Source organism: Phocoena phocoena, chromosome X, assembly GCF_963924675.1.
Source record: "Phocoena phocoena chromosome X, mPhoPho1.1, whole genome shotgun sequence".
Taxonomy (NCBI): Eukaryota; Metazoa; Chordata; class Mammalia; order Artiodactyla; family Phocoenidae; genus Phocoena; species Phocoena phocoena.
In genome coordinates, this window is record NC_089240.1 from 72,550,887 (window position 1) to 72,577,703 (window position 26,817).

General features: G+C 36.4%; 1 protein-coding gene across 1 annotated transcript in view; it reads right to left on the bottom strand.

Annotated features, from left to right (window-relative positions):
• CHM (CHM Rab escort protein) overlaps window positions 1-26,817 on the bottom strand; it is a 211,080-nt gene that overhangs the window by 110,844 nt on the left and 73,419 nt on the right. The window contains exon 5 of the mRNA XM_065900805.1: window positions 6,784-7,171. Coding sequence (XP_065756877.1) covers window positions 6,784-7,171 — 388 coding nt within the window. The remainder of the gene's footprint in view (window positions 1-6,783; window positions 7,172-26,817) is intronic.

Below are 26,817 nucleotides of genomic sequence, written 5' to 3' on the forward strand. Positions count from 1 at the left end.
GGGCTTCCTGGGTGGCGCAGTGGTTGAGAGTCCGCCTGCCGATGCAGGGGACACGGGTTCGTGCTCCGGTCTGGGAAGATCCCATATGCCGTGGAGCGGCTAGGCCCGTGAGCCATGGCTGCTGAGCCTGCACGTCCGGAGCCTGTGCTCCACAGCGGGAGAGGCCACAACAGTGACAAGGCTGCGCACCGCAAAACAAAACAAAACAAAAAACAGAATACACCTTCTTCTCAAATGCTCATGGAACATTCTCGAGGATAGATCATATCTTGGGTCACATATGAAGCCTTGGTAAATTTAAGATAATTGAAATCGTATCAAGTATCTTTTGTGACGACAATGCTATGAGACTAGATATCAATTACAGAAAAACACTTTAAAAAATACAAACACATAGAGGCTGAACAATACGCTACTAAATAACCCAGAAATCACTGAAGAAATAAAAAAATACCTAGAATCAAATGACAATGAAAACACAAGGACCCAAATATGGGAGGCAGCAAAGGCAGTTCTAAGAGGGCAGTTTATAGCAATACAACCCTACTTCAAGAAACAAGAAACATCTCAAATAAACAACCTAACCTTATACCTAAAGCAATTAGAGAAATAAGAACAAAAAATCCCCAAAGTTAGCAGAAGGAAAGAAATCATAAAGATCAGATCAGAAATAAATGAAAAAGAAATGAAGGAAACAATAACAAAGATCAATAAACCTAAAAGCTGGAACTTTCAGAAGATAAACAAAATTGATAAAGCAATAGCCAGAGTCATCAAGAGAAAACAAGAAAGACTCAAATCAACAGAATTAGAAATGAAAAAGGAGAAGTAACAACTGACCCCGCTGAAATACAAAGAATCACTAGGGATTACTACAAGCAACCATATGCCAATAAAATGGACAACCTGGAAGAAGTGGACAAATTCTTAGAAAATCACAACCTTCCGAGGCTGAACTGGGAAGAAATACAAAATATAAACAAACCAATCACAAGCACTGAAATTGAAACTGTGATTAAAAAGCTTCCAACAAACCAAAGCCCAGGACGAGTTGGCTTTACAGGCGAATTCTATCAAAGATTTACAGAAGAGCTAACACCTATCCTTCTCAAACTCTTCCAAGATATAGCAGAGGGAGGAACACTCCCAAACCCATTCTACGGGGCCATCATCACCCAGACACCAAAACCATCATCACCCACACCAAAACCAGACAGATATTTCACAAAAAAGAAAACTACAGACCCAAATCACTGATGAACATAGATGCAAAAATCCTCAACAAAATACTAGCACACAGCATCCAACAGCACATTAAAAGGATCATACGCCATGATCAAGTGGGGTTTATCCCAGGAATGCAAGTATTCTTCAATATATGCAAATCAAGCAATGTGATACACCATATTAACAAACTGATAGAGAAAAACCATGATCATCTCAATAGATGCAGAAAAAGCTTTTGACAAAATTTAACACCAATTTATGATTAAAAACTCTCCAAAAAGTAGGCATAGAGGGAACTTACCCCAACATATTAAAGGCCATATATGACAAACCCACAGCCAACATCGTTCTCAATGGTGAAACACTGAAACCATTTCCAATAAGATCAGGAACAAGACAAGGTTGCCCACTCTCACCACTATTATTCAACATAGTTTTGGAAGTTTTAGCCACAGCAATCAGAGAAGAAAAAGAAATAAAAGGAATCCAAAATGGAAAAGAAGAAGTAAGCTAAGCTGCCACTGTTTGCAGAAGACATGATACTACACATAGAGAATCCTAAAGATGCTACCAGAAAACTACTAGAGCTAATCAATGTATTTGGTAAAGTAGCAGGATACAAAATTAATGCACAGAAATCTCTTGCATTCTGATACACTAATTATAAAAAATGTGAAAGAGAAATTAAGAAAACACTCTCATTTACCATTGCAACAAAAGAATAAAATACCTAGGAATAAACCTCCGCAAGGAGACAAAAGACCTTTATGCAGAAAACTATAAGACACTGATGAAAGAAATTAAAAATGATACAGACAGATGGAGAGATATACCATGTTCTTGCATTGGAAGAATCAACATTGTGAAAATGACTATATTACCCAAAGCAATCTACAGATTCAGTGCAATCCCCGTCAAACTACCAATGGCATTTTTCACAGAACGAGAACAGAAAATTTCACAATTTGTATGGAAACACAAAAGACCCCAAATAGCCAAAGCAATCTTGAGAAAGAAAAATGGAGCTGGAGGAATCAGGCTCCTGGACTTCAAACTATACTACAAAGCTACACTCATCAAGACAGTATGGTACTTGCAAAAACAGAAATATACATCAATGGAACAAGACAGAAAGCCCAGAGATAAACTCACACACCTATGGTCAACTTACCTTTGATAAAGGAGGCAAGAATATATAATGGAGAAAAGATAGCCTCTGCAATAAGTGGTGCTGGGAAAACTGGACAGCTCCATGTAAGAGAATGAAATTAGAACACTTCCTAACACCATACACAAAAATAAACTCAAAATGGATTACAGACCTAAATGTTAAGGCCGGACACTATAAAACTCTTACAGGAAAACTTAGGCAGAACACTCTTTGACATTAATCACAACAAGATCCTTTTTGACCCACCTCCTAGAGAAATAGAAATAAAACAAAAATAAACAAATGGGACCTAATGAAACTTAAAATCTTTTGCACAGCAAAGGAAACCATAAACAAGACCAAAAGACAACCCTCAGAATGGGAGAAAATATTTGCAAACGAAGCAACTGACAAAGGATGAATCCCCAAAGTATATAAGTAGCTCATGCAGCTCAATATCAAAAAAAACCAAACAGCCCAATCCAAAAATGGGCAGAAGATCTAAATAGACAGTTCTCCACAGAAGATATACAGATTGCTAACAAACACATGAAGTGATGCTCAACATCACTGATCATTAGAGAAATGCAAATCAAAACTACAATGAGGTATCATCTCACACTGGTCCGAATGGCCATCATCAAAAAATCTACAAAGAATAAATGCTGGAGAGGGTGTGGAGAAAAGGGAACCCTCTTGCACTGTTGGTGGGAATGTAAATTGATACAGCCACTATGGAGAACAGTATGGAGGTTCCTTAAAAACTTAAAATAGAACTACTATATGACCCAGCAATCCCACTACTGGGTATATACCCTGTGAAAATCATAATTCAAAAAGAGTCATGTACCACAATATTCATTGAAGCACTATTTACAATAGCTAGGACATGGAAGCAACCTAGGTGTCCATCGACAGATGAATGGATAAAGAAGATGTGGCACATATATACAATGGAATATTACTCAGCCATAAAAAGAAATGAAATTGAGTTATTTGTAGTGAGGTGGATGGACCTAGAGTCTGTCATACAGAGTGAAGTTAAGTCAAGAGAGAGAAAAATAAATACCGTATGCTCACACATATATATGGAATGTAAAAAAAAAAAAAAAAAAAAAAAGAAAAACAATGGTTATGATGAACCTAGGGACAGGACAGGAATAAATATGCAGACAGAAAATGGACTTGAGGACACAGGGAGGGGAAAGGGTAAGCTTGGACAAAGTGACAGAGTAGCAATGACATATATACACTACCAAATGTAAAACAGATAGCTAGTGGGAAGCAGCTACATAGCACAGGGAGATCAGCTCTGTGCTCTGTGACCACCTAGAGGGGTGGGATAGGGAGGGTGGGAGGGAGACACAAAAGGGAAGGCATATGGGGATATGTGTATACATATAGCTGATTCACTTTGTTATACAGCACAAACTAACACAACATTGTAAAGCAATTATATTCCAATAAAGATGTTAAAAAAAAAACCTATACAGAGCATAACCAGCCAAAAAAACCCAAACCAAAACAAAACAAAAAACCATTAGTCTGAGTACGCAAGAGGTTCAGTACAGTCGTTCTGTAAATCAGTATCAGTTAGGTAAATTTTTTTAAACTATTATATTAGTCTAACATTGTGCAGAAGAAACAAAATTGACACTGCTTTTTTAAAAATCAATTATCCTGACTAAATATGGCATGTTACTTCATTACCTTCAGCCTAATAAACTACACAACTGATATAGCTCATGCTTTTAAGAATATATTGCCAAGTCTTAATTCTATAATTATAATAAAAGTTACTCCAAATACCTTATTTGTTTAAAAACACAAATACTCAAGATTCAGTGATCCCTCAGTATAATAATTTCACAAATATTAATATATCAAACACAGAATGTATTTTAAGATCTAATAAACCTTAAGATTTAATGCCAGCTTTAAAAATAAAGCATTTAAGATACTACTGAAGAGTGAAAACACATTTCAATAAAAACTACATAAACTTTTGTCTGAAGCTTAGAAATGATTATGTACCATATTTAAACCTAAGCTTCTTTTCCATCATTATGTAAGTGACCTACCATAGCAATTTCACAGTGGTGAGAGGCTAAAGAATACTTCAATTTGATTATAATAATGGCAACTAAATTAAATAATTAACAACTCTTGCTTCACTTGGCATGTTGGTTTCATAATTATTAAGGGTATGGACTTTCTTTGAAATGAGTTTTATTTGTAAGAACTTCATCTTTGATCATCTTCTCTATAAGCATAAGCAGTAAAGTACTATATTTTATTTAACTAACTTACCCTGAGCTATAAGATTTCTTTTTAAAAGACTGTATTCAGGGATGAGTTTTGTAAACTGTAAAGCACCACAATACTTGGCAGTTTTATCATGATGACTCTGAAATGGAGTGCATGTAGAAATGTCAAATAGTTTGGCGATATCAAATTGGACTTTAGGAAAGAGGTAGGGCTTCAGATAGATATTTGTCAATCACCCTACACTCAGATGCAATAACTGCAATTATTACAACAGATGGAATTTCCTAGGAGTAACTGATTGACCCAATGTCATGGAATATACTGCTTTCCACACAGTAAGTACTCAATAAATGTTCATTAAATGACTGACTTTTTAAAAATGATAATAAACCTCTTGTATTGCTATGGTTATACATTCTTTAGCTACCCCTGCTTTTGTAGGATGAGTACAGTAAATCATTATTAGTTATTTTTTAAACATGTGAACCCATGAAACCTATGCAGGACAAAATACAACTGCCTTAACTCCTCTAGACGTGTTTGTTTTTAATTTACCCTAAGAGAACCACTATTATTAACTGTTCAAACTTGTGAAAATACCCAGAAATCTCCTTCAGAGTCTCCTCAAATATCTCAGCATCTAATTAAACTACCTCCCCCTGCACCACAACCAGCATGCATTTTCTTATACAACTGAATCATTTCCTACAGTAATTCCAAAAATTCTAACAGCACTTCTTTTACCATTTCCCTTTGCAAGATTTATACTATATTTCAGCTAACATAAAGGTTAGAGACTTTTATGAAGTAGTCTTGATTCTTAACCACCATTCACCATTTCTTTCAGTTAAGCATTTCAAATTCCAAGTAACTAATTCAAAATGAAAATTTCAGAACAAAACCTATTTGTTACTTGACTACTTCAGTGTTTTGTCTTATTTATTGTTTTTTTAATTATTTCCTGCTCATGAGAATAGGAAGACTATTAGTGAGCTATGATTTAACTTCCACCCAGAAATTAATAGCCAAGGTAACATGGAAAGAATGCTAGATTTCAAAGGATGGCAGGATCAAAGTAGGTGGAATAGACGGTACAGAAATATTAGGTAGGACCAAGGCAGTAGCCAACTCAGACCAAGGCAGAATCAGGCACAGAGAGCTATGTCAGAAAGAAACTATGAGTAGTAAAAAGATATTCATATTTTCAGGCATCAGGTTCAAAGATATCAGCAGTATGAGGATGTGTGATTGGATCAGCAAAATGTGAGGAGCATTAGTCCCTCTCTTTATAACCTGGAACTTCAGGAGAGCACATTAAATAGAAAAGCCTAGTTTTGAGGCAAGTCTGATGTTATTCACCACCCTCTCCTACTTCTTTTCAATTTCTCATTTGCCCTCAACTTACGGTATTTGGTATGTTTCTTTCTACTTTCACCCAGCCCTATACTGTAACCCTTTAAGGCCATTACCTTTTATGTTACTGGTTTTCTATGCTTTTGCACTAAATTAGCCTTGCTTCCCATAAACCCAGTACAACACTATATCCTCCTAAGACTCAGGAACCTCTTCTGAAGTCATACTGACCTAACATTAGAGGTAAGGATAGAAAAATAACTGAAGTAAATAGCATTCTTACCGATCTCCCTGCCCCCACTACTATTAAATTATCCTCCAAAGTCCTCACACCTGAACCAATAATTTTCAAAAATGCATTGTTTTTTTCAAAATGTTCATCATCATATAGATGTTAAAATAGTTACTATATAAACAAGGGCTAAACAAAAATTCATTTAATAGATTGACTATAAATAACATGGATCTGTAATTAGGTTCATTAGACTTTTTTCTTGATAGAATTCATAGTGCCCATGCAGTAGGAGGAGAATATTAGGGTGGAATACGTGTTCCAATACAGAGGTATCCTTGATATAGTACTGAGCATTCTTAATGTGTTTTAACTATGTTTAAAGAATATTTTAATGGAGCTATAAACTTCAGATACTATCTCTTTATAAAGTAAATGTTCTACATTTCAGAGAATAAAATTATTAAAAATGGGTTTATGGACCCAGATGCTATTTTCAATCAATTAAAATTTAGTATTGTTCTATGAAAAGATGGGTAAAACTGGTACTTACCTTTGACACCAAATCAATATTAAATCTCCTGCCTTCTTTAATAATTTGCGAGTAAGTAATCCTATTTGTCTTTGGTTGCTCTGCAGTTTCTTCGGCCATAGGCACATTTTCACTTGTTTCCTTTTCTGAAGTTGAGGGCACAGAAGATTTATCATCACAATGGATTTCCTTCTCCCCTGTCGCTTCAAAATCATTTACTTCTAGGGCACTCTCTGGATCACTGCTTGGAGTGTGTTCTGTGGGTATTTCACAGCTTGCAGTACTTAATGACTGATCTTCTGTAGGTGGGCAGGCAGAATCTGCAGCTTCTGTGGAGTTCGCAGATGTCACAGAAGCGTGATTTTTCTGCAGTGCACCAGCTTCTTCGACATCTTCATGCAAATCCTGACTAATGAGAAATTATAATAATAATCCACACCAGGCTTTTGATAATTATACTTGTCTACCTTTTTGTATTATTTTAACTTTCAGTGACAATTTTTATTTCTTTACCTCATTTATCTTGGATGTATTGCTTTATGTGAGACACACACATTAAACATTCATCTGTTAAGGTTTCAATACGATATGAAACATACTTAAGATCTGAAAAATATACATAAAGATTTCAGGGTTTAGCAGACCATGCCGTGTGTGTGTGTGTGTGTATTTTTTTTTTTTTTTGGTGAAAAGCAGATTCTTATTTTTTTATTTAATTTTTACTTTATATTGGGGTATAGTTGATTTACAATATTGCATTAGTTTCAGGTATACAGCAAAGTGATTCAGTTATATATATACATATATCCATTCTTTTTCAGATTTTTTTCCCATATAGGTTATTACAGAATATTGAGTTCCCTGTGCTATACAGTAGGTCCTTGTTGATTACCTATTTTATATATAGTAGTGTGTATGTTAATCACATGTATATTTTTGAGAATTTAAGGCAGACAGGGGAACTGCATTTTAGAAACAAATCAACAAAGTGCTTACAAGTACATCCCTCAGAATAAAAAGATCGAGGTTCAAAGCCTCACCCTAGGACTAAATAATTCTGTGAATGTAGACAAGTTGTTTATCCTCTCTGACCTAAATTATCCATCTATATCATAGGGATAATACCACCTACCTCACAAGGTTGTTTTGGAGATTAAATGAAGTATCACATGCAAAGAACCTGACACAGTGCCTGGCACATAGTAAATGCTCAACAGTGGTAATTACTGTTGAGCAAAGATTATTATTCAGATTATTACTGTAGTGTGACAGAGCTAGAAAAAAACTTCTGTGAAAGTGTAAGTTGGCTTATCACAATGTGGTATCAAACAGGATCTTTCTGAATTCTTTCCTGCTGTACTTTGTTTTGTTAGTGTCTATTACTTTCCTGGAAGCGCCACTTCCAAAGTTACTACTAGAGTGAACTTTCTCAGTCCATTATTGCCTTGATTGACACAACAGGCTCCCGTTTGCTGTGCCTGCATCATGTATCTCTCCATGATGTTTTATCCTCCACAGAACCTATGTTTTCACTGAGTTGCCCTACTGCTCAACACTAAAAATGCCTTGTACATGACAGGCTGTGGGAAGTAAACATCTGCTAACTGATTGCTCAAGAACTAACAGCAGTTCTTTCTCATATTGAATCTCAACCCTACCCCACAAAATCTTCCTCTTCCAGTCTCTAAACCAAATCACCTTCTTTATCAACTATCTTCTTTGTCTCATCTCTCCTACTTTCTGAAATGGCATCTCTAACTCCTAATTTATCAACTCAAATCTCCATGATTTGGCCCATGTTAATTGCTTCTTCTGGGCTATTCTTCCCACTTCCTGTAATATCACAATTCCCTCATCCCCAAACATAATCACATACTTCACCAATCAACACATTTTAAGAAAAAGTTTAAATTTCACTTCCAGGAAGTCTTCCTTAACCCAACCACACTCATCATTCTGTTACTCCATGCCCCACAGTACACACATGCAGTTTACCTTGCATTTATTTATCAGTTCCTTGTTAATAGCCTTTTGGCTGTCCCATATATACTTTATCTTCAACTAGACTTTATTTTCCTTGAGGGAAGACCCTAACATCTTCTCTTGAGTGCACCTCACAACACTTACTGCACTGCTCTATAAATGTGGTATTTAATAAATACTTGATGAATAAATGGTTTATACATGCAAAAGATGGAAGTATAAATATACATTTATATAAAAATTATAAATACATATTTATAAATATACATATTTAAATATGAAACAAACATTTGTATTATAGAAAACACATAAAACTAGGACAGTAAAAAACAATAAACTTTACATTCAAAAGTTTGTGGGGAGGAGCTTCAAGATGGCAGAAGAGTAAGACATGGAGATCACCTTCCTACCCACAAGTACATCAGAACTACATCTATATGTGGAACAACTCCTACAGAACACCTACTGAACACTGGCAGAAGACCTCAGACCTCCCAAAAGGCAAGAAACTCCCCATGTACCTAGGTAGGGCAAAAGAAAAAAGAAAAAACAGAGACAAAAGAATAGGGATGGGACCTGCACCAGTGGGAGGGAGCCGTGAAGGAGGAAAGTTTTCCACATACTAGAAGCCCCTTCGCGGGCGGAGACTGTGGGTGGCAGAGGGGGGAAGCTTCGGAGCCGCGGAAGAGAGTGCAGCAACAGGGCTGCGGAGGGCAAAGCCGAGAGATTCCCCCACAGAGGATCAGTGCCAAACAGCACTCACCAGCCCAAGAGGCTTGTCTGCTCACCTGCCGGGGCGGGCTCGGGCTGGGAGATGAGGCTCGGGCTTTGGTCGGATCCCAGGGAGAGGACTGGGGCTGGCTGCATGAACACAGCCTAACGGGGTCTACCAGACCACAGCTAGCCGGGAGGGAGTCCGGGAAAAAGTCTGGCGCTGCTGAAGAGGCAAGAGACTTTTTCTTGCCTCTTTGCTTCCTAGTGCACAAGGACAGGGGATTAAGAGCGCCACTTAAAGGAGCTCCAGAGACGGGCGCGAGCTGCTGCTATCAGCGCAGATCCCTGAGATGGGCATGAGACGAGAAGGCTGCTGCTGCAGCCACCAAGAAGCCTGTGTGCATGCACAGGTCACTATCCCCACCTCTCCTCCCGGGAGCCTGTGCAACCCGCCACTGCCAGGGTCCAGTGATCCAGGGACAACTTCCCTGGGAGAACACACGATGCACCTCAGGCTGGTGCAACGTCATGCCAGCTTCTGCCGCCACAGGTTCGCCCTGCACACCGTACCCCTCTGTCCCCCCGGCCTGAATGAGACAGAGCCCCAGAATCAGCTGCTCCTTTAACCCAGTCCTGTCTGGGCGAAGAACAGACACCCTCAGGCGACCTACACGCAGAGGCGGGGCCAAATCCAAAGCTGAACCCCTGGGAGCTGTATGAACAAAGAAGAGAAAGGGAAATTTCTCTCAGCAGCCTCAGGAACAGCAGATTAAATCTCCACAATCAACTTGATGTACCCTGCATGTGTAGAAAACCTGAATAGACAACGAATCATCCAAAATTGAGGAGGTGGACTTTGGGAGCAACGATATATATAATTTTTTCCCTTTTTCTCTTCTTGTGAGTGTGTATCTGTTTGCTTCTGTGTGTGATCTGTGTCTGTATAGCCTGTCTTCCCTTTTTTTATTACTTAAAAATACTTTTTTTACTAATTTTTTTTTTATTTTAATGACTTTATTATAGTTTATTGTACTTTATTTTATCTTCTTTCTTTTCTTCTCCTCCCTTTTATCCTGAGCTGTGTGGATGACAAACTCTTGGTGCTCCAGTCAGGCGTCAGGGCTGTGCCTCTGAGGTGTGAGGGCCAAGTTCAGGACACTGGTCCACAAGAGACCTCACAGCTCCACGTAATATCAAACGGAGAAAATCTCCCAGAGACCTCCATCTCAACACCAAGCCAGCTCCACTCAATGACCAGCAAGTTTCCGTGCTGAACACCCTATGCCAAACAACTAGCAAGACAGAAACACAACCGCATCCATTAGCAGAGAGGCTGCATAAAAACATAACAAGGCCACAGACACCCCAAAACACATCAACAGATGTGGACCTGCCCACCAGAAAGACAAGATCCAGCTTCCTCCACTAGAACACAGGCACCAATCCCTTCAACCAGGAAGCCTACACAACCCACTGAACCAACCTTAGCCACTGGGGACACACACCAAAAACAATGGGAACCATGAACCTGAAGCTGGTGAAAAGGAGACCCCAAACACAGGAAGAAAAGCAAAATAAGAAGACAGAAGAAAACACAGCAGATGAAGGAGCAAGAAAAAACCCCACCAGACCTAACAAATGAAGAGGAAATAGGCAGTCTACCTGTAAAAGAATTCAGAATAATGATAGTAAAGATGATCCAAAATCTTGGAAATAGAATAGAAAAAATACAAGAAACGTTTAACAAGGAACTAGAAGAACTAAATAGCAAAGAAACAGTGATGAACAACACAATAAACGAAATTAAAAATTCTCTAGAAGGGATCAATAGCAGAATAACTAAGACATAAGAACAGAAAAGTGACGTGGAAGATAAAAGAGTGGAAATAACTACTGCAGAGCAGAATAAAGAAAAAAGAATGAAAACAATTGAGGACAGTCTCAGAGACCGCTGGGACAACATTAAACACACCAACATTCGAATTATAGGGGTCCCAGAAGAAGAAGAGAAAAAGAAAGGGACTGAGAAAATGTTTGAAGAGATTATAGTTGAAAACTTCCATAATATGGGAAAGGAAATAGTTAATCAAGTTCAGGAAGCACAGAGATTCCCATACAGGATAAATCCAAGGAGAAATACACCAAGACACAATTTAATCAAACTATCAAAAATTAAATATAAAGAAAAAATATTAAAAGCAGCAAGGGAAAAACAACAAATAACACACAAGGGAATCCCCATAAGGTTAACAGCTGATCTTTCAGGAGAAACTCGGCAAGCCAGAAGGGAGTGGCAGGACATATTTAAAGTGATGCAGGAGAAAAACCTACAATCAAGATTACTCTACCCAGCAAGGATCTCATTCAGATTTGACAGAGAAATAAAAACCTTTACAGACAAGCAAAAGCCAGGAGAATTCAGCACTACTAAACCAGCTTTACAACAAATGCTAAAAGAACTTCTCTAGGCAGGAAACACAAGAAAAAGACCTACAATAACAAACCCAAAACAATTAAGAAAATAGAAATAGGAACATACATATCGATAATTACCTTAAATGTAAATGAATTAAATGCTCCAACCAAAAGACACAGACTAGCTGAATGGATACAAAAACAAGACCCGTATATATGCTGTCTACAAGAGACCCACTTCAGACCTAGGGACACACAGAGACTGAAAATGAGGGGATGGCAAAAGATATTCCATGTAAATGGAAATCAAAAGAAAGCTGGAGTAGCAATTCTCATATCAGACAAAATAGACCTTAAAACAAAGATTATTACAAGAGACAAAGAAGGACACTACATAATGATCAAGGGTTAAATCCAAGAAGAAGATATAACAATTGTAAATATTTCTGCACCCAACATAGGAGCACCTCAATACATAAGGCAAATACTAACAGCCATAAAAGGGGAGATTGACAGTAACACAATCATAGTAGGGGATTTAACACCCCACTTTCACCCATGGACAGATCATCCAAAATGAAAATAAATAAGGAAACACAAGCTTTAAATGATACATTAAACAAGATGGACTTAATTGATATTTACAGAACATTCCATCCGGAAACAACAGAAAACACCTTTTTCTCAAGTGCTCATGGAACATTCTCCAGGATAGATCATATCTTAGGTCACAAATCATGCCTTGATAAATTTAAGAAACTTGAAATTGTATGAAGTACCTTTTCCAACCACAATGCTATGAGGCAAGATACCAATTACAGGAAAAAAACTGTAAAAAATACAAACACATCGATGATAAACAATACACTACTTAATAAGCAAGTGATCACTGAAGAATTCAAAGAGGAAATCAAAAAATACCTAGAAACAAATGACAATGAAAACACAAGGACCAAAAACTTATGGGATGCAGCAAAAGCAGCTCTAAGAGGGAAGTTCATAGCAATACAATCCTACCTTATGAAACAGGAAACATCTCAAATAAACAACCTAAACTTACACTTAAGCAATTAGAGAAAGAAGAACAAAAAACCCCAAAGTTAGCAGAAAGAAAGAAATCATAAAGATCAGATCAGAAATAAATGAGAATGAAATGAAGGAAATGGTAGCAAAGATTAATAAAACTAAAAGCTACTCCTTTGAGAACATAAACAAACTTGATAAACCATTAGCCAGACTCATCAAGGAAAAAAGGAACAAGACTCAAATCAACAGAATTAGAAGTGAAAAAGGAGAAGTAACAACTGACACTAGAGAAATACAAACGATCATGAGAAATTACTACAAGCAACTATATGCCAATCAAATGGCCAATCTGGAAGAAATGGACAAATTCTTAGAAAGGCACAACCTTCCGAGAGTGAACCAGGAAGAAACAGAAAATATGAACAGACCAATCACAAACACTGAAATTGAAACTGTGATTAAAAATCTTCCAACATACAAAAGCCCAAGACCAGATGGCTTCACAGGCGACTTGTATCAAACATTTACAGTACAACTAACACCTATCCTTCTCAAACTCTTCCAAAATATAGCACAGTGAGGAACGCTCCCAAACTCATTCTATGAGGCCACCATCACCCTGATACCAAAACCACTAAGATGTCACAAAGAAAGAAAACTACAGGCCAATATCACTGATGAACATAGATGCAAAAATCCTCAACAAAATACTAGCAAACAGAATCCAACAGCACATTAAAAGGATCATACACCATGATGAAGTGGGGTTTATCCCAGGAATGCAATGATTCTTCAATATACGCAAATCAATCAATGTGATACACCATATTAACAAACTGAAAGAGAAAAACCATATGATCATCTCAATAGATGCAGAGAAAGCTTTCGACAACATTCAACACACATTTATAATAAAAACCCTGCTGAAAGTAGCCATAGAGGGAACTTTCCTCAACATAATAAAGGCCATATATGACAAACCCACAGCCAATAACGTCCTCAATGGTGAATAACTGAAACCGTTTCCAGTAAGATCAGGAAAAAGACAAGGTTGCCCACTCTCACCACTATTACTCAACATAGTTTGGGAAGTTTTAGCAGCAGCAATCAGAGAAGCAAAGGAAATAAAAGGAATCCAAAATTGAAAAAGAAAAAGTAAAGCTGTCACTGTTTGCAGATGACATGATACTATACAAAGAGAATCCTAAAGATGCTACCAGAAAACTACTAATCAATGAATTCGGTAAAATAGCAGGATACAAAATTAATGCACAGAAATCTCTTGTATTCCTATATACTAATGATGAAAAATCTGAAAGTGAAATTAAGAAAATGCTCCCATTTACCATTGCAACAAAAAGAATAAAATATCTAGGAATAAACCTACCAAAGGAGACAAAAGACTTGCATGCAGAAAATTATAAGACACTGATGAAAGAAATTAAAGATGATACAAATAGATGGAGAGATATACCATGTTTTTGAATTCAAAGAATCAACATGGTGTAAATGATTATACTACCCAAAGCAATCTACAGATTCAATGCAATCCCTATCAAACTACTACTGGCAGTTTTCACAAAAGTAGAACAAAAATTTTCACAATTTGTATGGAAACACAAAAGACCCCAAAGATCCAAAGCAATATTGAGAAAGAAAAACGAAGCTGGAGAAATCAGGTTCCCTGACTTCAGACTAAACTACAAAGCTCCAGTAATCAAGACAGTAAGTATGGTACTGACACAAAAACAGAAATATAGATCAATGGAACAGGATAGAAAGCCCAGAGATAACCTACGCACCTATGGTCACCTTATCTTTGATAAAGGAGGCAAGAATACACATTGGAGAAAAGACAGCCTCTTCAGTAAGTAGTGCTGGGAAAACTGGACGGCTACATGTAAAAGAATGAAATTAGAACACTTCCTGACACTATACACAGAAATAAACTCAAAATGGATTATAGACCTAAATGTAAGGCCAGACACTATCAAACTCTTAAAGGAAAACATAGGCAGAACACTTTATGACATAAATCACAGCAAGATCCTTTTTACCCACCTCCTAGGGAAATGGAAATAAAAACAAAAATAAATAAATGGGACTGAATGAAACTTAAAAGCTTTTGCACAGCAAAGGAAACCATAAACAAGACGAAAAGACAACCCTCAGAATGGGAGAAAATATTTGCAACTGAAGCAAGTAACCAAGGATTAATCTCCAAAATTTACAAGCAGCTCATGCAGCTCAATATTAAAGAAACAAACAACCCAATCCAAAAATGGGCAGAAGACCTACATAGACATTTCTCCAAAGAAGACATACTGATGGCCAAGAAGCACATGAAAAGCTGTTCAACATCACTAATTACTAGAGAAATGCAAATCAAAACTACAATGAGGTATCACCTCACACCAGTTAGAATGGGCATCATCAGAAAATCTACAGAACAACAAATGCTGGAGAGGGTGTGGAGAAAAGGGAACCCTCTTGCACTGTTGGTTGGAATGTAAATTGATAGAACCACTACGGAGACCAGTATGGACATTTCTAAAAAACTAAAAATAGAATTACCATATGATCCAGCAATCCCACTACTGGGCATATACCCAGAGAAAACCATAATTCCAAAAGACACATGCACCCCAATGTTCATTACAGCACTATTTACAATAGCCAGGTCATGGAAGCAACCTAAACGCCCATTGACAGATGAATGGATAATGAAGTTGTGGTACATATACACAATGGAATATTACTCAGCCATAAAATGGAACAAAATTGAGTCATTTGTTGAGACATGGATGGATCTACAGACTGTCATAAGAGTGAAGTAAGTCAGAAAGAGAAAAACAAATATCATATATTAACGCATACATGTGGAACCTAGAAAAATGGTACAGATGAACTGGTTTTCAGGGCAGAAGTTGAGACACAGATGTAGAGAACAAAGGTATGGACACCAAGGGGGCAAAACCGCGGTGGGGTGGGGATGGTGGTGTGCTGAATTGGGCGATTGGGATTGACATGTATACACTGATGTGTATAAAAATGATGACTAATAAGAACCTGCAGTATAAACAAACAAACAAACAAAAAACAACTAATACTAAACTTTCTTTAGGTTATTTGTATGGAAATATGTTAATTTAAATGTTTTAGACATTACATGAAATTTCTAGAAATCTTATATGTTTTGGTATGATAAGTCATAATTCTAGTTATTACTTTAAAATGTGTATCTCTGAAATAACTAAATTTCCTTGTCAATTGCATTATTATGAACTTTCATTAAATCTTTAACCGTGGTCATTTTTAAGTCTTTTGTCATTTAAAGACAGCTCTGGGTGTACTGTGATGCTTTTGCAAAAATGTTCCTATAAAAGGGTTTCATCTTCAAGGAATTCATGGAAAAGACTCTGACAAGTAAAGGTTTCTGGTAACTGACTATACTGCTGAACTGAATGAATAAGCATTTTCAGAACTCTAATGGAAAACTGATGAATTCATAAAAGTGCTAACAAAAGATCAAGATGAAAAAAATATTAATTACATGGGACTGAGTGAACTGATGAGGATGATTATAATTTTTGTGACTTTCTGTTTGAATTAAAAAATAAAAGTCCCACAAGGACTCAGAGGCAAAAAATATACAAATCAATTTTCACTGCAAAGTAAAGGAGCTGTTCCAGTGGAGGATTACTGGACTGAATGTCAATATTATGACATAGTATGAGTGTGTTTTGTGTTTGGTAATTTCAATCATTGTTGCTTTTGTTGTGGTCATCCATTTACAATGCTTGGTGTCAGTTTATTTATCTCTTGTAAAAATAAAATACAGTGTGTGTGTGTGTAAAAAAAACAAACAACCCAATCCAAAAATGGGCTCAAGACGTAAATAGACATTTCTCCAAAGAAGATATGCAGATTGCCAACAAACACATGAAAGAATGCTCAAGATCATTAATCATTAGAGAAATCAAAACTACAATGAGATATCATCTCACACCAGTCAGAATGGCCATCATCAAAAAGTCTACAAACAATAATTGCTGGAGAGGGTGTGGAGAAAAGGGAATCTTCTCGCACTGTTGTTGGGAATGTAAAGTGATACAGCCACTATGGAGAACAGTATGGAGGTCCCTTAAAAAACTAAAAATAGAGTTACCATATGACCCAGCAATCCCACTAGTAGGTAGATACCCTGAGAAAACCATAATTCAAAGAGTCATGTACCAAAATGTTCACTGCAGCTCTATTTACAATAGCCAGGACATGGAAGCAACCTAAGTGTCCATCAACAGATGAATGCATAAAGAAGATGTGGCACATATATAGAATGGAATATTACTCAGCCATAAAAAGAAACGAAATTGAGTTACTTGTAGTGAGGTGGATGGACCTAGAGTCTGTCATACAGACAGAAGTAAGTCAGAAAGAGAAAAATAAATACCGTATGCTAACACATATATATGGAATGTAAAAAAAAAATGGTCATGAAGAACCTTAGGGGTAAGACAGGAATTAAGACACAGACCTACTAGAGAATGCACTTGAGGATACAGGGATGGGGAAGGGTAAGCTGGGACAAAGTGAGAGAGTGGCATGGACATATATACACTACCAAACGTAAAACAGATAGGTAGTGGGAAGCAGCCGCATAGCACAGGGAGATCAGCTCGGTGCTTTGTGACCACCTAGAGGGGTGGGATACGGAGGGTGGGAGGGAGGGAGACGCAAGAGGAAAGAGATATGGGGACATATGTATGTGTACAATTGATTCACTTTGTTATAAAACAGAAACTAACATACCATTGTAAAGCAATTATACTCCAATAAAGAGTTTTAAAAAAATTAAAAATAAAAAAAAAATTAAAAAAAAAAGTTTGTGGGCAGTGAACAAAAAGTGCCTCTTTGAAATTAACACAAAAAAACACTACAATAAGAAAGGTTACAAGGAAAGAATAACTTATTTTAAATGTTAAGAAATAAAATACCATGGTTACTGTTATAATCTAGTAATTTCAATTAAATATAATGAAAAAAGGATGATATCATTAACATCAAAACCATTTTCAGATCTAGGAAATGGTAGTGGGAAAATTCTAGTCCTGGATGTATTACTTAGCAGATATTAACCTTTCAGATTCCCCATCTATGAAATGGGAGATCATTCATCTGCCTTAACTTTCATGAGGGTTTTGTAAGATTAATGAGCTAACATATATGAAGAGTATTTTTCATAAACTCCAAAAGGTTAATCAAACATAAGATATTAATCAAACCTAAGATATTGTTAAATTTCCCACAGGTCAACAGGCAACTCAAAACATGTGTTCTTAGGTTTTTAATCACATGTTGAAAGCTCTCTGGCCACATAACCACATAAGAGCACCACTGCCATTAAGCAACATTAAAAATGAAGAGCAATAATATGAAATTTGATTTGTATATTTTCTACAGAATTGTTCATGCTTTGTATTCACTTTCATTAGTTTGAAAACCAGTAAACCAAAGTGTGTTCCATGAGGGATCTAAGGTGACAACTTTCAGCAAAAAGTTCCACATCTAAAGATTAAACTAAGAAATGGCAGGATAATTAATTATACTTTACAGGTAAGACAGAATATGGCAATTTCTCTTATTACAGAGCATGATGATGACACCACGAAAACTGAGCACAGCTACTATCTGGTCAGTGGCTCTCTATTATATTCTGAGAAAGAGAGCTTTCTAGAGTGAATGAAATGCATTAACCAGTACTGGACAATCTGGAAAATATAAGTCCAAATACTTAATTAAGGGTATAAGTTTAAGGAAAGGAGTTATTCTTTGTGAATTTGTTTTACATGTATAAGCTATTAAGTTTTACTATTCTCAACATCATAATCTGGTGAAATTCCTAGCACTATGGAAAACACATGCAATAGAAACACTATAGTTTCCTTACTTTCCATTAACAACAACTAAAATATTTTTTGGAGTTCTGCCAACATTGAATTTAATACCTAACTAGAAGTTATAAAGACACCAGAAGACTCCCCAAATTCCACTTAATTCCTCAGCAAGCAAAATTCTGTTCATCAAAAAGGACTTATCGTCCCTCAAATTTAAAACTTTATACTGTGGTTAAAAAATTTTTTTTTTCTTAAAAAAATAATTCAAACTTTGGAGAACACTTCAGAATAATAACTCAATTTTATTAATTTTAAAGTTTGAAAAGTATAAAAACACATTTGCCATTTGTAAATGAATGTGGCTGAATTATAAGCTCTCAAGGGAACCTTTGAGTTCTAAAACACTACTATGATTTTAACATACAAAGGGGAAAAATCTGCATCATTAGTTCTTATAAAATTTTTCAATATGAAAATAAATTGACAGATGAAATCTAATGTCACATATTGCTTATCTGAATTTCAAAGGATATTTACAATACAGTGTAACAGTATTTTTGAGATAATTTTACCTAATTGCAACTGCTGAATAACTGCTTAGTTGAATGCACTTTTTACCGCTTGCCACAATCTACATATAACTCTGAGAATTTAGGGGTATAAATTCTGATATTATCTAGTATTGCTTATCAATTAATGGTAGTAACAAGGGAACACCTCAAAGTGAATATGTCTTATTAATGCCTTGTAACAGTCACCCTTTTAGATAAGTCAAATGAAAAATTGCCAACCAGCTGGTTAATTTATTCAGCACAGGTGTTCACTATTTATTTTTCAGTCATTTGCACCTTTTTTCCCCACAGTATAGCTTGTTGCAGAAATTGTATTCTTTTACTTTGATGTATGCACTTTGTGCTAAGGCCATTCACTTTTGATTTGCACGGTACACGTTACACTGCTACCCAGCTGGTTATTCCTGTAAATAAATGTTTAATGGTTACTCATAAGAATCAGACTATCAAAAAGTTGTTGTTCCAGAAAACAGCAATATAAAAAAACCACTGTAGTCGATTTTGAATTGCTGCAATATAATATATTGGTAGATATATTTCCTTATTTGTTACCAACTTAAAATGTTAACACGTACAGTAGAATATAGCTGAAGTATCAACCTCCTGTCACATTTCTCCAAGAACAAAATAGCATAAGGTGGTGTACAGCAGGTACTATTGGTTGCCTAACTCAACAACGATTACTGTCTTCCTCCCTGCCACAAGAGCTGCAATTTTGTTCCAATATCAGGCAGAAGATACCCAGAACTAGGGGATGGATCATGACTGATTAAAACCAATTATGGTAATTTTACTGCCCTTTGTTAGTGACTGATTTAAGAGTGAGCTGGTTATCTAGTTTTAGCCAATGAGACAAGGGAGAATCTGCTGGGGGCTTTGGTAAAGACTCCCTAGTATAATAGTAACAAACAAACCAAAAAAAGCATACACATGTTAGAAGAAAATCTCTCCCCCTTCATTTCACGTTGAGATTTCTGCTGTGTGAAAACCTGTTCAGAATCGTGGCAACTATCTTGTAACTCTGGACAGGAAGCTAAGAGAAGTGCTGGGGACCTACCCCAACTCTGATGTGATTAAGATTCTCAATTAGTAAATTCTGCAACAGGACCAACCAACCCACCCACCTGCCTACGCTCCCACCTACCCATCCACTTTTAGTTGGGTACTGTGTCACTTATAGCCTAAAACAAACTTACTTGTACACAGTGGTAAATTATAGCTTCCTCTAAATTATAAAACTTATAGGTGATTTTTCATTTATTTTTAATTTTGTATTTCTTTCTTATTGGTATTATTACGTTTTTGCTTAAAAGGCTCATGTTACTTATAAAATGTTTAAATTAAAGTTTTAGAATCTAAAGTAAATTAACAGAATTTTAGGTGAGTATTACAATGTTTTTATTTTAGTATCAATCCACGAAAGAGCTGGTTCGTCTATAAATCTAAGAAGCAAGTTTTCATCCTGTTTTAACATTATCACGCCAGAACAGGGGAAACAATGTTCAGTATTATGCAAAAAAAGAAAGGACAGAAAAGGTACAAGTTCTTGCCAATATTTTAGAAAGATAAAAATCTCTTCTCACTAAAGAAACTACATGACATCATGCAATTAATAGGCAATCATCTTTTACCTAAGAACTGTTTGGGTTTGCGTGGATTAATGTACTGTGCCTTTTCATCTTCTGTTGGATATTTAAAACCAGAAATAGCAGCTGCTTTTATCTCCTCACCTAAACTACTGTATCTTGTGGCGTACAAACTACAGTCACAACAACTAAAGGTTACTGGATTCATCCCTTATCTTCCAAACATTGGGAGTTAGGCACTTTCATTCCCCAATATAGGTATAATTACTTTACAATTCTAAACACTACTCTAGTAAATTAAAGAAGTAAATGTACTTCTTTAGGTGCTAGTCTTCACAAAGGAAATACTTTATTCACTTGGTGGAATGGCTTCCTTGATACGCATACATGTATTTATCTGATTCCTGAAATACAATGTGACACAATAGAAACAGCACAAACTTTTGAGTTAGATAGATGTGGGCTCAAATCCTGGCTCTCCTATCTCTGGCTCTCCCTGGTCATAGCACAGATTAAATGAAACTGAATGAAATAAAATATGTAAGGAAGCAAGTTATAGCAGCTGCCACAAAGAATATCCAATAAATGCTATAGTTCTTTTATTCTTCCCTTCTATAAGTCAACTGTATAATCACAAAATTTGTTTCAAAGAAAGATAATCTATGTATAGCAAAAGTATTTCTGGCCCAAACTAGAGATTAACTCACCTATTACAAGCAGCATTCAGGGTAACAAAGCACTGATAAAACAAAACAATCTGGGTAGTTCTTTATAGAATTTGTGATAACTGGACTTAAGTTATGAAAAGAGACTAATCCCTACAATTTCTATTTTAATATTTAGCCTAACTATGCAATAACCAAAAAATACTAACTTTAATGTTCAAAAGATCACTAAAACCTTTAGATTGAACACTTAAGAATTATTTTTGACAATAAGTAAAGTCAACAATCATAAAAAAAAATAATGTGCTATCCTATATGTTTACATTAGAATATGGTGTTACTGACTTGCCATGTAGTTTGAGGTATTTTCCAAGCAGTGGTGATGGGTTTGCACTGATCTACTTGAACCCTTGCCCTGTCCTCCTTGTAATCAAAGATTAAAAATCAAAAGGCTACTGGTTATGACTATAATATTGTTTGTGGCCAAGAGACAGACACTATTCTTCCTTGATGAAATATCAAGCGACATCTGTGAGAATCAAACCATAGATTTTGGCCTAATAAACGTCAACTCTATAAGCTAACTCATCTGGTCTAAGATGGGAAGACAAGTCATAATATTTCAGCATTCATATCATTATAAAGCTATCTTTACATGATATTTTGGAAATTTACCAAAATATCAATATTTAAAACAATATTCTATATGCATAATTTACCAGGGATTGAGGTTTGACTTCTCTCTATATGCCTGATGCAACTAAATAAAATAAACTCTTGGCATGAATGACCATTAAAGTGTAAGGCTTTTGGTAATTTGTCATTTGGTCAGACTGTGGATTTGACTTGCATATGCTGAGAGAGTAGTGTACAAGATCAAGATAATTAGCAAGTGAGAGAACCTAAATGATTGCCCAGCATTAGTGTATAATTACAAAGTCCTCAGGAAGTGATAATAACTTCCTTTATGAAAAAAATGCTCATTAAGTGAGCCTAAGGATAAGTAGAAAATACAATTAACTTGCATTATGTGGCTATGGACAGAAAACACATGACTCTCAATAGAAAACAGACTAAAAAAAAAGTCAGTGGAAATGAAGACGTAAAACTGTTCCTCTTTGCAGAAAACATGACTTCCTATGCAAAAATCCCAAGGAATCTACCAAAAAATTCATAGAATAAGCACGTTCAGCAAGATTTCAGGATAAAAGATGAATGCATAAAAACCAATTATATTTCTAGATATGAATAATGAACAAGTGAAAACCAAAATTAAAAAAGCAATAATACCACTTACAATTGCACTGGCTCCAAAGAAAATTAAATACTTAGGTATACAATTAACAAAACATGTACAGAACTGGTATGCTGAAAATTACACAATCCTGTAGAAAGAAATCAAAGATGACCTCCCTAAATGGAGAGGCCTACCTTGTCAATGGATTGGAAGACTCAAAATAATAAAGATGTCAATTCACCCCAGGTTGATCTGTAACTTTAGTGCAATTCCTATCAAAATTCCAGCAATGTTTTCTAGACATGGACAGGCTTATTAAAACATTTATATGGAAAGGCACAAACTGTAGAACAGCTAAAACAATCTTGGTAAAGAAGAATAAATTGGGGGAAATCATTCGAACTGATGTTAAGTCCAACTGTATAGCTGCAGTAATCAAAACAGTGTGATACTGGTGTGGGAAAAGACATAGACATCAATGGAACAGAAAACAGAATCCAGAAACAGACCATCCAAGTACAGCCAGTTGATTTTTGACAAAGATTCAAAAGTAACTCAATGGAGGAAAAACAGCCTTTTCAACAAATAGTACTGAAGCAACTGGATATCCATAGGTTAAAAAAAATGAACATTGACCTAAACCTCACACCTTATACAAAAATTAAAACTTGTAAACCACATATCTAACAAGGGGTACATTTAGAATATATAAAGAACTCTTAAATCTCCACAGGAAAAAAAAGTCCATCCAATTAAAAAATGAGCAAAAGACATGAACAGATATTTCACCAAAAAGGACACATGGGTGGCAAATAAGCACATGAAAAGATATTCAAAATCAGCCATCAGGGAAATGCAAATTAAAACCACAATGAGATAGCACTACTACACACCTATAAGATTGGCTAAACTAAAAACGTTACACCACCAAATGATGGTGAGGATACGGAGAAACTGAATCACTCACACATGCCTGGTGGGAATGTAAAATGGTACAGCTTCTCTGGAAAAGTCAGTTTTTTCTAAAACTAAACATACATATGACCCAGGAATTGTACACTTGGGCATTTATCCCAGAAAAATAAAAATTTATGTTCACACAAAATCCTGTAAACCAACATTTATAGCATTCTTATTTGTAACAGACAAAATGGAAACAGCCCAGATGTTCTTCAGTGGATGAATGACTAAATAAACTGTGGTACATTGCTACCATGGAATACTACTCAGCAGTAAAAAGGGACAAAATACTGATGCAAGTAACAACCTAGATGAATCTCTGGATAACTATGCTGAGCAAAAAAAGCCAGTGGCAAAAGGTTACATACTGTACAGTTCCATTTACATAATGTCCTCAAAAATGACAAAATTATAGAGTTGGGAAACAGATTAGTGGTTGCCAGGAGTTAGAACTTTGGGGAAGGAGGTGAGGTGTGGCTATAAAATGGCAACAGGAGGGATCCCTGTGGTGATGGAACTGATCTGTTCTCTGTAGTGATGGTTACATGAACCCACATATGTGTTAAAACTGTACAGAATGAAACACAGACAGACACACACACACACACTATATCCACAAAATGTAACAGTAACATCAATAACACATATGTAAACAAAGCAATAACAACAAAAAGCCAGGAACCTGCACCATATTCTTCATTACATACTTACAAAAGGGGATTCACAAGGAATTTTGTGATGTATCCCACAAGAACGTCGAGGATCTAATACATAGTGATATCCTTTCTTAGGGAGAAAATGAGGGAATTTTCTAAGAGCACCAAAAGTAATCTCTTAAAATGATAAAATTTTTATTTTAATCAGTTTTGCTTTTTTGGGTTTTTTTGGCTGTGTTGGGTCTTTGTTGCTGTGCGCCGACTTTCTCTAGTTGCGGCCAGCGGGGTCTACACTTCGATGCTGTGTGCGAGCTTCTCATTGAGATGGCTTCTCTTTGTTGCTGAGCACAGGCTCTAGGCGCACGGGCTTCAGTAGTTGTGGCACGTGGGCTCGGCAGTTGTGGCTCTAGAGCACTGGCTCAGTAGTTGTGGCGCATGGGCTTAGTTGCTCTGCACCATGTGGGATCTTCCCAGACCAGGGCTCGAAACCGCATCCCCTGCATTGGCAGGTGGATTCTTAACCACTGTGCCACCAGGGAAGCCCTCTAATCAGTTTTAATATTCATCTTTCTAAAGTGTATTTCAAATACCCCCACCTTTTCAAGTGAAGTAGAGAGAACATAATTTAACTTCTTCCTGAAGACATCGGGATAGAATTATGATCATCAATTGTTATACTGTGCTATATAATACAGTGATGTCTTTGAGGGATCCTGATTCAAAGCCATTTGCCCCTACACTAAATGGCCCAAAGCCTGCTCTCAGCTTGCTGATTCTGTCTACTTTTCCTCTGTTACTCTATCAACTAACACGTAAAACAGCAGCATGTTGGAGCCCACAGGGACTTCTGAGATGACCTAGTCCAAGAGGACATCTTTTGCTCAGTATCACACAGTAAGTTGAATCATAAAGGCAGGAGTATAACCCTGGTTTCAGTGTGGTTCTCAGTGTGCCTGCCTCCAGCAGACACCCCTTTCCTATTTGCCGCTTTAAACTACTATAGTAGGAAAACCAGAAAATAGGGTTGTCAGAAATATGTATTCAACAAGGAGTTTGATTTAAGCCAGTGGGTCCTGGGTGATGAATTCTCATATAAAGTAAATCTTTGTGACAGGTATTTTGGCCCTAGCCCTTTTCATATAATGCCAAGTTCGTGGTCATGATCCAAAAGGTTAAGGATGCCATAGTCTGACTGGGGCTAAGAAAGGTACTGTTATTCCTGTTTACTCATGTTTGTAGCACTTATTATAGACAAGTAGATTTTCTGTACATTCCCCCACTGGATGCTCTCAGGGCTCATCCTGCTTACTATGGCATTAATAACTAGCTACCCTTTCCAAGTAAATGAAGACATATAGAACATTAACCCAGTTCACCTCTTGTTCCAACCTCTAATGGGCAATGAAAATATATAGCAGAGTCCTACTTCTCTGTTTTAAAACAAACCTTCCACCACCAATCTTTTATCACTTTGAGAAGTTCCAAAAATGAAACTGAAGAGATCAGAAATAAAAAATGAGATGATTTCCTCTGCACTCAAAATGTGTCATTTCAGTCACCAGAAACCATAAACACTAATTGTCATGAAGCACAGAGAAATCAAAGGCCTTGAAATAGCAAAAGTACCTCTCAAAGGTCCTGAGTGTGACTGTCACTATATTCTAGTCAAGTAGTATTCATGGACACACAAGAAAGTTACCAAATATTTATTCCTGGTTTCATTAAAGCGTATGAATTTTCACTTGAGATCACCTTCTGTTCTAGATCTGTCTACGCTGGGTCTAAACAATATCAGAGAGTTATACCTTTCCATACTGAATGCCATTTAGCACTATGCAAATTATAATCTGTATCTGATATTTCAAAGGCCGCCCTTTTGCAGAAAATCATAGAAAATTAACTATGTATTGATGGCAGAAAATGCTAGTCACCTGACAGATATGAATATAGGTTAAGAAATCAACCACAGGTTCCCCAACTTTTCATGGGCTCAGGTCACGCTTACCACTGTACCACAGCAAGGATATGTATGATGACAGTACACGTCCTGAAAAATTTCTAGTATCTTGGATTTTAAGTTTTAATTACTATTAAAGAGCTTGACAGTCTGATTTCTAAAACCCTCAACTCCATAACTCCATAACAGTTGAACTGAACTATGTGATTGTTACCTTTCAGCCCATCAACCACGTCATCTGAAAAAATAAACTATTCCAATTGTTTTAAAACAATTAATTCTTTCACTCAGAAGAAGACACTGAAAACATTACTGTCCCCCCACTTATCTCTTGATTTACAAAAATATACCCCCAGATGTCATGGCCACTCAATTTGATTTCTTTAA